The sequence below is a fragment of the Cyanistes caeruleus genome, chromosome 2 (genome assembly GCF_971803275.1).
Source record: "Cyanistes caeruleus chromosome 2, bCyaCae1.hap1.1, whole genome shotgun sequence".
Lineage (NCBI taxonomy): Eukaryota > Metazoa > Chordata > Aves > Passeriformes > Paridae > Cyanistes > Cyanistes caeruleus.
Window position 1 is genome coordinate 73,800,719 of NC_141702.1, and position 16,334 is coordinate 73,817,052.

General features: G+C 36.1%; 1 protein-coding gene across 50 annotated transcripts in view; it reads right to left on the reverse strand.

The window, feature by feature from the left end:
- AFDN (afadin, adherens junction formation factor) overlaps positions 1–16,334 on the reverse strand; it is a 125,136-nt gene that overhangs the window by 76,112 nt on the left and 32,690 nt on the right. For 36 of the 50 annotated variants that reach the window (XR_015283436.1, XM_086877935.1, XM_086877922.1 and 33 more), the window contains exons 2-6: positions 7,485–7,680; positions 5,833–5,948; positions 4,146–4,309; positions 3,530–3,690; positions 2,393–2,550 (exon numbers count right to left, since the gene is read on the reverse strand). Coding sequence is in view for 49 of the 50 variants with exons in the window: in XM_086877935.1 (XP_086734061.1) it covers positions 2,393–2,550; positions 3,530–3,690; positions 4,146–4,309; positions 5,833–5,948; positions 7,485–7,680 (795 nt within the window). In the remaining variant the exon portion in view is untranslated. The remainder of the gene's footprint in view (positions 1–2,392; positions 2,551–3,529; positions 3,691–4,145; positions 4,310–5,832; positions 5,949–7,484; positions 7,681–16,334) is intronic. The other 14 variants (XM_086877936.1, XM_086877923.1, XM_086877937.1 and 11 more) reach the window with 1 other exon arrangement.

Genomic DNA, 16,334 nt, shown 5'->3' on the forward strand with positions numbered 1-16,334 from the left:
CCTTATGTCTGTAATAACTACTTCTTAAAAAACCAATAAAACTACTCACCATGAAATGCATATTTTTGCTTGACATTACCAAAAGTTATTTATGTCTTACCCTCAAGTAAAAAGTAAGTGCATAGTAAAAACAAAAGTCTAATCAAGATTCTACTTTCAAGAGTTAACTGGTTTGCTGCATGCCTGAAGTCTAATGCCCTGAGTGAATATGCACAGGTAGCTTGGAAGACTGTCTAATTAATTTGACATCTTCAGAGATGTGCAGTGAACCCCACATTACTCAGGGAAATTCAAACCAAGCAAACAAAACACACATTGGAATGAACTGGTGTTTATTTGCTTACACAGAAAAGCAGTTTAGAACCAGGCATAAAGGCACAGCTTGATACACTGCAAACCAATGTATGAAAGCAAACAACCAATAGAAAAATACTATTTAAAATAAAAGTTGTCAAATGCATTATGAAAAAGTCTTACAATATTTATCTTTCAACTGAAACTTCAAGAGTGATCTTTACTACAGGTACTTAAGCCTTATAATGGTCTTGTCCTGTAACTTAAAATTCATCTTAATTGTTAAGTAAATGTCAACTGCTTAAATCTTCAAAGAAGATACTGCACCTGGCACTCAAAGAGAAAAAAAACATTTCAAAATCCCGGACAGTAAGAAAATGAAGTTGCATGTTCCACTGATAACCGTTGAACTTAACAAAGTATAAGAACAGGAACAGTACAGGACCTGTCTTATACAGAGTACTGTAAAGTGCCAGAACAACAGGAGAAAAAGCAAAACCAGGGACAGAGAACAGCTATAAGACTTCAGTATAAAGGAGTGCCATTGGACAAATTTAGTGGTGCATTTGTGAGTTTCCAAAAAAAAGTAACATTGATTAAAGACACATCAGGCTAATTCTTGGCTATTTTAATGTTTCAAACAAGGAAAGTAACTTTATAAAATATCTGGAAAAAAGTAGATTTAAAATCTAGATTCAAAATACTCAATTTCATCAACAAAAGAATCAATATATTAAAAGCCAAGCACTGTATCAGCCAAGCAGATTTTAGCTAATTACAACAACTTACTGTGAGCAAATAAGGCCTGCTACACTTAAGAGTTATAAAAACAGATCTGCTCTTAGTCAGTGAAGACCACCCATGTATGTCAAATGTAAACATAAACACATGATTTTTATCAATCAGTTCAGGCACTTAACGTATGAAGATGTGTTGAGCAGAAAACATGAAATATTTTCCAGAAGTACTTCCCAAAAAACTAACATAAAACAATTTCTTTTGCAGCAATAACTTCATTAACCTTTCCAAAGATCAAAGCAACATTTTCCAGATTATTTTCTATGTTAAACATCCACACACAAGATCAGAAAATAAGATGTAAGGGGAACACCACCACTGTGAAAAGAGTAACTTGAACAGTTTCCTGGGTAAAGGTGCAAGTAGTCCAGTAAATTCCATAATACTCAAAGATTTTTTAATACATCACAGTAAGTCTGAACTAAGCAGAATGAAGTAAAACTACCTTCTAAATTCAGTCTCAGTGCCTCTGCTGTAGCCCATGATACTCTCAAACCAACAATATCATGAGAACTTTTTCCCCATTTTTTCAACATTTCAAGGAGTAAAAAATGCAAGTTTATTAGACAAGTCATAGCCAAAAATGCAGTTAAACACTGGATTCAAACAAGGATCAATATTTTTAAGCCTCACTGTCCTCCCTGAGAAGACAACATAGTCAGAAATTTGTGCTCTTTAATCAGTACTGCCCATGGGACTTCTAGATTAAAGCTATGCCTCTAAGAAAGAATTCTATGCAATTCCTTTGGAATTTCTAAAATAATTAAGTTCTGAAGAATGTCACTTTAATCTTTCCTGGATTTTTTTGTAATGAGTTTGTAATGAGAGTCAGCTACAACTGCAAGGTTTAAGGAAACAGCACACAACATACACCTTTTTCAATGGAGCTTGCCTCAGCATTTCCACTCCAGCGCGAACACTCTTGGTTCAGGGAAATAGTTTTGGGCACAAATTAAGGTATCCACAGGATGAACTCTTAGTTTATACATCTGTGAATCACCAGCACACTTAGTGGTATAAAACCGCAGTGCCAAATGAAGAAATACGCCATTTTCAGTATTAATGTTTTTTTCTATATAACAAGCAGTAATTTAGTATGATTGGAAGACTGAAGTTTTAAAAACAAAATACCTGACATGTCACTTCACCATTCCTGGGGCTGCTAGATTTAGGGGTGGGGAGGGGGGAAGAGAGGGAGTTAGTTACAGAACTGAGTCATTCTATTTAGCTTGGAAGCTACTGCAAGAAAAATAACCCAACCAAATATGAAATTTGAGAAGATTGTGTTTTAGTGACTTACACGAGCAATACAATAATCCTTGGGATTTTCTTTTTCCAGGCCATATTTTTCCAGTGCTTCAATAACTGCAAAGTCTGCAGTATCTGTAGTGGACAGCAGGATTGTCTTGTACGGTATATTTGGTTTTAAACTGTCTGCATAAATTCTCAGCGTCCCACCTTGGAAACCAAATGGAATTAACAATGCAACCAGAGAATAAGAAGACAGACGTGTGGCAATTTATTATATTTCTAACAGAATATAAGAACAAAGCCCTTCAGAAATAATTTCATTACTCTACTAATACAAGAAAAATTACATAACGTCACCAAAATAGATTTATCTCTGCCATTGGTAAAAATCTCCACTGATATTTCTGGAATTTATCTAATGAAGTAATTTTCCCAGTGTTTCACCATGCTTAACAAGAAGGTAAAATTAAATAGTGGCAATGACTGCTTGAAGAACAGACCTTCCCAATCTTGACAGGAAGTCTGTGCTTACCTCCCCTTATTTTAACAAGTCCATTTAAGATTTCTCTCAAGACAATGTTTTTAAACCTCTAAATCTTTCTTCACTACTCTTCCATGAACAGAATACATCATTTGTGATTTTATCAGTTCTAACATTGCTTCACTTGTTCTTTTCTAATGGTGTCTAAACAATCACTGTTGTTATGTCCCCACCCCATGAATGAGAAATACTTAACCACTATTATTCACAAGATCTACCAGAATCCTTTATGCAGAACAATCGGTCCTTCACATCCTTTATTTATGCTACTGATTGAATTTTATCTCAGGTCATTCAGCTTCTTCTCAGTACAATGACTATCAGTTATCTCAGCCAACCTCCTCAGCTTGCTAGTCTAAGTCCATCCTTCCTTTTTCCCTAGTTTAGCACTGTTAGCAAGCTCAATGAGCATACTCTCATCAGTCTGCCCACCACTGAAAGCTTTGACTCCCACTCATCACGGAACACCCTCCTGTTGAATCCTACCTCTACAATCCTTCATTCAGTTAAACCACAGATAAACTAGCCATGTGTAAAAAATGTTGGAGAAAGCAAAAGTCAAATTTACAGGAATAGCTGGCCATAAGAATGTTCTCCTGGTAAAAAGTTTAGTGCTTGTAACTTAACCAGCAGAACTTCAAGTACCTGAGTCTGGTCTGCCATCAGAACTGCGGAATTCCTGCATTCTCTTCTCTAGTTTTTGCTGTCGCCGCCGTTTCATAACCACCTCAGGATTGGATATTGTGCGAGTGAAGCTGGTCTCAGGCATATCTTTGTAAACCTCAGCTGCGAGGCGAAAATTCTCACTGTCAAGTTAGTTTAAATAAAAAGAATGTCATTAAGAGCTTAAAATACATATAATCCTTATTACTTCACATAGGATAAAAAAGCAATAGAATTCATAAACACAGGAGCTCATTTAAGTTATTGTAAGATGGTTTTAACATGAATTTCACTTTTGCTAAGGTTAATGCTGTTCATATACCCATGCTTACCTGATATAAAAAAAAACAATTTAAGGACTGCTAGTTGCTAGTTTTCCAAGAAAACAAGAGATCTTCTACCTCTTAAACATGGGGGAAGGGGAAAAGGCATTAAAAAAACTTTAAATTATACCCCTAACTTTATTAATGATTTCAAATACTGCAAAGCATGGGAAAGCCAAATTAGCATGTGCTTTCAAGTCATACTTTTTCTTTTGCAAATGCACTTAAAAACAACTATCGTTTAAGTTTCAAAAAAAAAAGTTTAAACCACTTACATATCATCCCCATGAAGAAGTCTATCATCTTTATCTGATGCTTGTCGCAATGCCTCTTTCTCACGCCTCTTTTTTTCTTTTTTTTCTTTTTTTGACAGAGTTCGCTTGAAATTCTGAATTACTCCCTCTTTTTCCTGTTTTTCAGGGCCATTACTCTGAGCTTTCTGAAATAAATGAGTTTAAAACAGCTTCCATCAATTTCAATGCAAAGAAAAGTTAGCATTGGTTTTAACTTTACAGATGAATCTGTTTAAGACACAGTATCACTGACCCAAAACCAACACTCAAGGCAACAACATTCCGTTACACAGTGATGGGACTAAAGCTCTTGAGGAAAACACAGAGAAGACAAATGTAATCTCATGTTCCAAAGAAGGAATGAACTGATTCTACTCAACAAAGTACAGAATTTTACTTGAGTAATGCCTGCTATCTTCTTGGCCTCAAAAGATTAACTGAAGGCTGCAAAACAAATTTTTGCTTCTGAGTAAGAATAATCTGTAACGACACTGTGCTTAATTTGCTTTCAAGGCAACTGTGTTAGAGCACCAGATAACCAACTGCAGAAGAAAAAACATTACAGAGGACTTTTCCCCAGTGGTCTATTTTTCCAAGTTGTCATTCCAGTGCTCTCTTCTTCAATTCCTGCTCCTTGCATACACAAGATACCTGTAATCCTCCACTCATTTGCCTTCTGTAGAGAAGATTACAGGGCATGAGAGAAAGAAGATGCAGATGTTCTCACTTCTATGAGGAAGTGAAGAATACGGAGAAGGAAGATTCCAAATGACTTAATTCAATTAATAGGAATAGCAGGGTTGGTATGTGTAGTGCAAGATATCATTAACTTCCCCTTCTGCCCTGTAACATGGATGTATCCTGTAGTCAAAAGCCCAGTGCAAGCTCACGTACCTATACCCAAAGCACTTCTAAAATTAACAAGCTCTAATTCCAAAAGCAAAAGAAATTTAGCGCTCAGCACAAGATTAAAAATTTGCCTTAAGATAGCCCACACTGAACAGCATGTTTTCCATAGCTACAGGACACCAAGCTAGATATAATATACGTAATTACACGACTTCAGAAGTCAAAGACTAATCTAACTTAATGTTTAAATTGCTAATATTAAAGCAAAGTTTTGTACAGCTGATGTTGGCAGCTCATTCATTTTGCATTTGTAAGAGAAAAAAAGATCAATGACCAAAAAAGCAAAACCAAACCAAAACAAAAAACCCTGTACAAAAGGAAAGAGTGTTCCATCATTTTTTTCTAGAAACAGAGTGTTACCTAAGGAGGTAATAATTTTTAGCTCTTTAACTCCCCCTGGCATTCCCTTTTAAAAGTTTTGCAAGAGGCAAGATTACCTCCTGGTATTTGGCACAGTACACTATTTGAGGAAATTTTCAAGTCATCATAATAGAACAAAGCTTTAAGTTGTCTAAAACTTAAACTTGCTCCAGGTACTAGACAGCTACATAAATGACAGCATCATCAGCCATAGAAAGATAACAAAAATGCAGTGTTGCAAAGATGCACTTTAAGTATTTAAAAATACTTGTTCCAGATATTGAAGGTCATGAGCAGCAGTTGTTTCCAGGAATTAAAAAAGTAAAAGTTATGTTTTCTTATATAAGCAAACCCCAGAGATTTCATGCTGTTACCACTAGCATGCTCTGTAAAGACTCACCTTTGGAGGAAGTGTATCATTTTCATTCTTGAGGACAAACCTTCCTTCCCGATCATCTTTGTTCCAGTTTAACTGTACAACAAGAGGCTTCTCATCCACATCTAATCTTCTTTCTTCTTCAAAAAAATGAAAAGCAGTAACAGTTACTTGGTATCTCAAGAGCAAAGATATTTAGAAATAAGTTAAACTTTAAAAAAACCCACAAGGTTGGCTTCACAGAACACATCTGTTGATGTTTTCCTGTTAATTATAGGGACAGAAAGAAAGCTGGGGAATGCAGAATTAATTACATGTCCCCTTTCTAGCAACAAGCCCAAGTGCATTCCATCTATACAGATGTTAAAAGCTAAAGGTCCCCATAAGGCAGTCTTGCCTTACTCCTTTGTCAAACTCCTTTGTCAGAACTAAGCCTCAGAACACATTACCATTCTGGAGGAGAAGTTAGATCTAGAGTTGAAATGTTTAAAACTCTTTAACATCTTGGGATTTCCAAATATTCATCTGCCGTATTTTAAATTTACATTAAAGTTGACAGCCTGGTTGCAGCCCAAGAAATACTATTCTAAAAAGACTGCACAAAAGTAAACAAGATTACAAAATTTAAACAAAATAAAAACAAAATAAAACAAATTAAAAACCCCCACAACATTATGCAGGTCTGAGACAAAATTTCATTTAATGTATTACTTCTATTTTAAGTACATGGGAAAACAACTGACAGAATGGTTAAAAAACTTAACCAAGTCTTGCCATTTGAATTTCATTTTGAAAAGGAGACAATACATATGCCCAGGAAAACAGCGTTTCTGTGGTTATTTTTATTTAGCAAGAAACACTCCTATCGACCTTGCATGACTCAATGATCTTTTAAAAATCATGAACTTGCTCCACAAAGAAAACTATTCCATTTTGACTGTATATAAAGTCCAAACAGATTTTTCAAGAAATCTAAAGCAGAAAAAATTAAATTATTTTCAGTCTTTCAAATGCAGAATTTAAGGCTGTTCAAGCACTTGTGCAAACTTCTGAAATACAATAAAAAACACAATCAAAAGGTAGTTTCTCCTATATCTGTCTTTACCACGATCACGTTCTAATCTGAAACAGATAAATTTTAGCAGTACCAAAGGCTATTTAGATATCCAAGTTCTTCACACATAACATTAGAGGATCTGTTTAAGAAATACAGTGACTTCAAACAAAATTAAGCTGAACTTCCCCAAATTTAGCAGTAAAACAACATGAGTTGTAAGGCTACCATCAAAGGCCCACAGCTTCAAAGAACAGATGTACTCTTAACTGCTTTAATTTAACAATCTTAGTTTCCCATTATGAATTTAGTCTTTACCTACTAATCCTAAAAATAGCAACTCTCTCACAAATGTCAACAAACTATTGGATGTCAATTACAGCATTTAATGTATCATAATCAAATTCTACATGAACTGCAGGCCTGATATGCATAATAAAGTTCTGAAAACCACTTCTAAAAAAACAAGTGGTATTTAAAAAACAACATATTTAGGAATAAAAAACCCAAGTCCCATGTGGTTCAGAAACTGGGGGCAAACCTAGTTGAGAGGTACTACTTGGTTGGGAGTAGATATGATGGTGGTGCAGATGCAGGAAGAACTTAATGAATAAATACAAACCTCCACTGACATGCACTTCATAAAGTGAGTATTTAGGGGATGACAACATTCGCATGTCTGGTCGAAACTTCTCTGCAAGAGTTTCTATCACATCTTGAGTTGTGGCAGTACTAGAGACACGGATGCATTTTGTTGCAAAATTTCCAGCTGCTTTGTCTTGAAAGTAGAATCTCATCACTCCATGAAACTCAAGATCCTGTAAAGAAATAAAAATACAAATCTGAGTGCTAGCTAACAGCTAGAAGGTTCAGAGTTATTTTATTATTTATTACAAATTTATTATGAAAATGTCAGACCTTCAAATGTTACATTGGTTTTCAAAATTTTCGTAACAGTAGAAATAAAAACCAGGACACTATAAACTTGAAAAAAAAAAAAGGCTATCCTGTAAAAAGAAAGACTATCTATTACTGAAAATACTGAACTTGAATCTTTAAGTATCAACCATTGTCAACCATTGTCAGGAGGACTAATAAAACCTCTTTTCTTAAACCTAGAGATACATCTTGAAGACTAACTAAGAACAGACCCCTGCGGCCCAAGTCTGTAAAAGTGCATGCTCAAGGAACAGCAGCATGTCTTGAAGAGAACAGCTTGCTGTCACAGAAGTCACAGGATCATCTTTTCTCTCCTCTATTCATCCCTTCATGTACTCCTCTCTCATGCTGGCATCTGTTTGTCCCAGAAACATTCTTTTAAGGAAGTTAAACCATTTGACTTGATTGTATTTTTTATTTTAAGAAAGTTTAGTCTTTGGTACAGTTCCCTAAACACTCTGTGAAAGAAAAAAAACTCCAGCACCAACACAAGGTGAAGAAAGGGACTGCAGCTGTCAAACAGGTGGCTGCACTACAACTGCAATGGCAATATGTTCAAACTATTGTAAATTCACATCCTCAAGTGTTTTCCTTAGCCGCTGGAGCCTGTGCTCTACTGCAGCACAGCAAACTTCAGGAGACTACTGTCTACTCCACTACTGGTCTGAACAACAACTCCAAATTCAAATTTTAGTTTCCCAGTGGTCTCCACCTGGCCAACTTTTGCCCCTTACATAAATCCCAACAATCATAGGACCCTGCACTCAAGAGGAAGCAAGGATATTCAAGTCTCCAGCTGACTTTGCCAAGTTTACTCTACAGTTTAATAATCATTCCTTCTGTCTTCATTATCCTGAGGCTTTGAAACAGGCAAATCCTTATGTGTTGGGCACAGTGATAAATTTTATGCTAAGCACAGCCCTTTCCAGTTCTACATCTGATCACAGGACACACATCACAATGCTTCTTTGAACAGCAAAGAATCAAGATATCTACTGAAGCTATTCTATCATACAGAAGACCTTTGTGAAAAGAAAGGAAAAAATAAGAATATTTAAAAAGGAATTAAAAAGTCAAGTAACCTGCACTTAGACAAACAACATCTATTCACCTAGACACTCGCAGAAGTAAGCACTGTTCTTCCCACAATACTCCCAAGCCTACACCAATACAGCAGTCCAATGAAACGCACTATGGACCTCAACAATGGCCAATTGTGTTTTATTCTCTTGTTGTTATCCTAACAATTTACAGAATTAATCTTTCTGAGGCTGCACTGCTGTTCCCACAACTATCTATTGTACTTCCAAACCAGTGTTCCTTCCTGCAAGGAGTTACAGTTTCCACATTCCTCCAGCTAACTCCCACTTCTGCATACACTCTGAACTTGACTGCAATTATACAACTGTGGGTATAATTCTTCAGCTGTGAACATTTTTATAACAGCTACTACTCACCTCTGAAAAGCACCCTGACTATTTCATTTCTTGTTTTTAATTATATATACCAAATGATTAACTAATTATCCATACGAGGACTTACTCCTCTCATGCAGAAGGCTACCAAATGACTTCTGGAAATCTTTCTATCTACCATATCTACCATAGCGAATTGGAGCTTCCTTTTATGTGTTCTTGCTAACTCTCTCAGTGAGTTCCAAAAATTCTGAAGCACAACTTCTTTTCTATGCCCTGTTGACCTTTCCACAGACTACTACTACAGACACCACCATGAATTCTGTAGGCTAATGCAGCTTCTTCTCATAGAGATAACATCAATAGTGAACGTCCTTTCTAATACTGGCTTCACACTGCATTTGCATCCAACGACCTGAAGGTGTCCACCTAACAGAGCCATTACAGACCACTTCGTAAAATTACTTCATCTCTCACTTCTTACACTTATTGGATGAACATTCTCTGGTTCTATTAACGTGCTTTCTTGCATTTTTCTCTCTTAACAAACGCTGGTTTGAAAGCATTCCTCAGTTTTCTTTTATCTCATGCTTTTTATATTCTACTTGTCAGATTTTATATCCTCACAGTTTTCCAGATTTGGATGCTACTTCAGCTTTCTAGTAACTATCTTTGCCTGATGTTCAGTCATGCCAGCTTCCTTTCACACTTCCCTTGATAGCTGGCATGCTTTTGGTCTGTACCTCTGGCACAGCATCTTTAACTCTCAGCAGCTGTAGGTACTTGGCCACTTACTTGCCCCTTTTAGCTTTATCAAGCTTTCCTAGGGGGCAGGTACATTGCATTTCCAACTGCATTGGAAAGTTCTGTACTTTTTGCAAGAAAAATGAATCTAAGCATGTCATGATCTCTAGAAAGGAGAGCATTCTCACAGGTAATATTTTGAGCGACGTTCCATGCATGCTTTTGTGTGGATTTGGTTTAAATGGTTGCCTCTTCTGCTAATATTCCTTAACCATGATGCTTCACAAAACAGCTACAGTATTTTTATAATCAACTTAAAGTTCCCAGCCACTTGTTTGATTGCTGCAAAAGAGAACACATGAGCCTTCTGCAGAAGTATCATGAAGCACAATCATGTCCCATTTAGAACATTTATTTATTTCCCTTTACACAAAGTTTTCCCCACCACTATCTCAAGGTACTGCTGAAGCATAAATTTTAAAACAGAAAAACGAGCACATTGCTAATCTTTTCCATGCATTATGTACCATGTGAGGTACTACATAGTGATATGATTCCAGTAGCTTTTTCCAAATTTTTTTGTTGCTGTTGTTGTTTTTTTTTTTTGGTTTTTTTTTTGTTAGGAAGAGGGGATTATTTTGCTGGGGACACATTCCACTGCCAACTAGCCACGCTTTTAATCTGCAGATTTTTTAACAACACAGGAAAGACTGAACAGCAAGGGAACAGAACACAGATCCATTCAGAGAAGATGTAAAAAAAAAACAATCCAAGAAGCTTTCTAAGCTACCATGTTTGTTCTTGCTGTTAATACTAGTATTATCAATAATAACAATGCAAGTTACAACTTATTTCTGCTTCCAGGCACTAACAAAGCAGAGGAGACAAAGTACATTCTGAATTCTCAAGATACAGTATCTTTATAAGCAAGTTTTGTTTTCATTTTCCAAAAGAAGTAACATGTTTTCTAAAGTTGCCATTTGACAATCTGGCTATAAAAAAACTGAATGTACTGACCACTGTCTGTCCATTTCCCCTCTACAACCTCCTTTACAGCAGCTTCTCAAGCTGTGTCTCCACAAACCATGTCCTAGTCCCCTCTCCCCTTTTTCCCAAAGCTTTTTGTTAAAAAAAAAAGACTGCACAAGAGCATCACAATCTTCTATCACTTCCCCATATAAAACTCCTTTTAATGTTTCATTTCCATTATGTTCCAAAACTCTACCTTGGGGCATTGCTAGACTATTACATATTTAAATAAAACTATTTGATAACATGGAAGTATTTGGCTTCACATTTCAAAAAATCAGAAAATAGGAGACTACAAAAACAAAGCGAAAAATACTATTTTTTTTTAATATCACATGTGTGTTGGAGTGTGTGTATAGCTCCAGTTCAAGGCATATTTAACCTTCCCGCCACATGTTTAGCAGATAAATCCCAACCACACAGAGACAGATGCCACCACTCAGACAAGATAGGCACTGAACTTAAATTTCTACTCTCCACTCTAACTCTGCATTAAAGTGTTTATTTCTCAGAGTTTTTTGTGCTTCACCCTCAAACTCATTCACTTTGGAATTTCTTTGTCAAGACTGCTAGGCACATTCGCTGCAGTTTATAATATGAACTCGCAATAAAAGAGGCTGAAGAACAAAAAAACACTTGTCCTAAATCAGGTAGATACAGAAGTATCTATTATTCCCTGATATATTCTTGTAAGTGAAGGAATCTCTCCAAAACACTTATAAATCTCTTGAAACCATCTTCCTCTAAAGATGAGAATTGTCATTTATCAGTTAACAAAAAGAAATTAAAATGTTTTCTGGATTTCAAGAGCGACTAATTACTTAAGTGTATGAACACTCCTAAATTTCTCTCAGGAGTTTGTTTATATGCATCATAAGCAACATCATTGGATCATGTTTGATATTTTATGTATCTGCTGTTCAAGATCTTGGCTCATGTAGGAATGCAAGGATGCAGACCCGTCTTCAGCCACACAAGTACAATCAGTTTTCACAATCTTAATTCTGATCATCTAGACTGCAAAATGTATTTTAGAGAGCATATAGTGAAAATCAGATGTTTAGACCTTTAAAAAAGGCCTATTTCCTCAAATACAAAGCATAATTTTTCCTTTTTATCACTTTCAAATGAAGTTATGGTAGTTTTCAAAAGCATATCCTACTCAAAAGGTTTCAACCTACAAAACAATTGCCAGTTAACCAAAAGTAAGCTGCACCACCTCTTCATTAGGCACAAAGCAAGGAGTTTATAGAAGCATTTCAAATACCTAGTTATGACTTTTTGCATAAAGGTAATGACAGGCAGTAACTGCTTCAAAATCAATGGGTTACATGTTCTGAAAGTATGTCTTCAGAAAACAAAAATAAAATCACACAAAGGCATCAGAATGAAACACCTGAAACAACTTTCACAAAGTGAAACAACTTCGAAATTCTACAAAATCTTGTGAAAAGCTTTGATTAAACATTCTTAGAAAACATCTGCATTCTCAGTGCTATCAATCTCCTCTGACATTCTCCTTGAGTACCTCAGACCATCATGCAATTAAAAAGAGCACTACGAAAGCAAGAAGCAAACAAACTTTAATACATAACAAAGTCAGTCACACAGAACACACAAGTCAAACTTAAAACTGAAGATGTGAGGTACAAGTTATCACATCAATTATCATCAATGTTTTCCATGAGGCTTCACAAAAGTGACTCCTCTTTCTCAAAACAGTTTTAATCTAGTTCGCAGTTACCTACTGTCAAGAGTGGATTTCTGCTTTAAAGTAGTAATCAGTAATAATCAAGATCACTCATTTGAAGTTATGCTACAGAGAAATGCAAGTAAGTAAAAGATGGAGGGAAGAGCATCTCAAGCTCACATCTCCAGTTATGAAGAGTGGTTATTAACATATATGAAAAGTGATAAAATTTATGGAAGGCAAAGGTGTTTAATACTTTGGCAATCTAAAACAAAGAAAATCCCCATAAAAAAAATTGTGTCCAAACTCTCTTTCTGCCAATAATCCCACTCTTCTTATACAAGAACATAATAGTCAAGAAAGAATATGCAAGACAAGTAGAAAGAGAGAAAAAGACCGCCCTGCACATGAAGCTCGGAAAAAGCATGCAATGTGACTTAACGGGATTTGCAGCAGGGAAACCTGGACTTCCTGAAGAATCTGAGAAGCTTCTGCAAACAAAGCAGTACTATCCAAGAGCCATAATCTACAGCCATGGTCACGTATGAGAAAGGAAACCCCTCCTTTAAAGTGTCAGCGATAATGAGAGAGTATTTATCACAACATAGGGCACAGCAATGAATGAGATCAAAACTACTATTCTCACCAACCAGCAAGGAATACCCATAGGATTTAAACTCCTATCCCACCTGTATCCATCACAAAGCACCACATACTTCAGTATTTAAGAATATTACACTACCCATTCTACAAACTATTCCGTCTCTGGAGCAGCAGAGAATATGCAAGTTTCCCTTCAAAAATCCTCATCTGTACCCCCAAGAGGCTTTGATCTCTTTCAGCTGCATTGATAACACTGTTTGCCTTGCAAGCACATTCTGCATGACTGCATCTAGAAAATACCAAAATCCAGCACTAAGAACATCACATCTTTCTTCATGGCCCATTCAAATTCTGCAGGCAAAAACCTACAGAGAACTAAGCTGCAATTACTATTCAGGTACATGTGCTTGTTGCTCAGGAGTTTTGCTAATAGAATATAAATAACAATAAAAGCAATCCACAGTACAGAAATTAGAATTAAATCACATACAAGTTGCTTTCAAATGAATTTGGGTCACAATATTGATATAACATGTCAGCAGAGCAATAGTATTATCACTGCAGAATATTCTGAAACATTCATATAATGCCTTTGTATCTGACTTGTCAGTCTACAAAGCAAAATGGAATTGCTTCCTTCTCCAAAAGCCATATGTATGCAACAAATCTATGGAATTCTAATGAGTACAAGAATATTATATATTAAAAAAAAAAAAAATCCTGCAATATTTTAAAACCCACTTAAATCAGTAAGGGAATAAGCACTGTGAAATTACATGGGGGTGAGGTTTCTAGCATTCATTCCCAGTTCTACCACTCAATTCCCATAATGACTGCTTAACTTGAAACTTGAGGACAAACAATACTATTAAAAAGGAATTCCAAATATTCCTGGTAACTGTTATAAACTGTTTTCCATGTAGTATAGAAACATAGTGTTCTTGTTAAGCTACAGTTTTTGAGTTTACTTCAAAAGGTGCAGCTTCATGACAAAAGACTACCTTTAATCTAACAGAAGAAAGGAAGAACAATACAGATGAAAAAACAGCTGCTGCAAAAAAAAAATAAATTCATCAGCTTTACTTCCTCTTCCAAACTTTTGACACCTGGATCAACAAAGACTTTCAACTACAGAATGACTCATTCTGCCACAACAGTTTAGACACTGTAATGTTCACAGCAGCAGGACCAACAGCTGACCTTTCTGTCAGAGAGAATTACCAATAACCCACAACATGAAGATCATAACTAAGTGAAACCTCCTCTGTATTTTCCTGAGGAAAATTGCATCTTAGGAACCACCCCCACTACAGTACGAAACAAAACCTCAAGACCAAAAGACAAGAGGTACTACAAACATTTTCACAATATAAAGGTAATGCGATCAAGTCAATGCAAAACCCACTGCAGTATATGACAAATGGTACACAAAATCTTAAACTAATGCCAAAATTCAAGTCTATAACTATCATATCCACTAAAAAAGGATTAACTTGCATAAATGCAGCTTGAATGCCCATGTGAACCTTGAATTACCATAGATGTAAATATTTTACTGTATAGGCATTGTCCCTGCTTCCTGCTGTCTATCTGTCCCCAAAAGCAAGACTAATTAACACAGAAAACTCTTTGGATGAAACAAACACAACTGTAATCTTCAATACTTTCCTGCTAACTTATACCTCAGAGATCAAAAAAATCAAGTTTCAAAAGAGACCCATCTACACCAGGTAGATGAGACAAGGTATTTCCTACTGACTTCAAAACAAAACAAGTCGTTTTCAGAGTAATATTTTACCAGAGCTACCACATTCTGTGTGTAGCAATCAACCACACTTCATTCTGAATACACCAAAGTCTTCATAACCTTTTGCAATAGATATTATTACAAAAGCAACATGAAGCATCTTCACATAAGATTTATGAGTCAAAAAGGAGCTACCATTAAAAATGAAAAAAAAAAATTGCCAAGGGTACTCCTCAAAAGCATGACAGACATTACCTTCCAACTCTTAATTTTCAAACCTACAGTATGGGATCAGCAAAATCAGCACAGCACTTTCAACTCAACTGCTGCCTGCCCCCTGCAGGGTGTGCTTTGATATGCTTCGGTGGACAGCATTCACACCATCAACCAGAGAACATGCAGATCTATTCTTTGTATAAATTAAACCTGCAGTTAACTGAAGAAATCAAACAAAAAATGTTTTCAACAATAAGCACTACCGACAGTTTGGTAACTATTTAATCATTCACTAGACTGACTAAATTCAAAATAAAAATAAAGCTACAGAAGATCAAATCATATTCCCAAGTTAAAAACATACCACTTTTATAAACTATATTGATGCCAGTATCATAAAGAGACTCTCCCAACACCCTTAGACTGAGTACCATGCAGCAACTGTCAACACATATTCTGAAAAAAAAATACCCAACAAAAGCTTGTTAAGGAAGTTGCTGTTGTTGTTATTATTATGTAAATTGTTTGAAGGCAGTGATATGACAGTAATGCAATTGTCAGGAAAATTAATCCACGAACACCAGAGGTTTATGTCCAAAAAGGAGACAGAGGAGTCCTTTTTCTTTATTCGAATAAAGGGAGAGGCCATGGGGCATTCCCCTGGGGTCTCTCAAATTTTTGGAGGGCGCAGCCTCCTTTTTATCCTAATTCCCGGCCGCTTGTCCCTTCTCTCTTTCCCCATAGGCTGAGGTACTTGAGAGGTACAGGCTTCCCGGAACGCCTGATACCTGGGGTACCTTCCCCCCCCCACCCCCAATGCATAATCCTTTCTTAACTTTTTGGAATTCATAGTGTTCTTTCAGTGCCTCTTTGATCTTCTACTGGAATCCATCCCATTGTTTCTGTCGTCTCTCACTGATAGCTACATCTTATCAACTGACCCACAGCTTGTTTGTAAAGACAAACTCATCATTCTTCTCAATCCCTCCTCTTTTAATTTTTGTTAATAATTGTCTTTACAAACCTTAGTTATCATTGACCTAATTTCTTGTTCTTGGGTCTTTTTTGGCTTTGCAATTATTTGCAGTG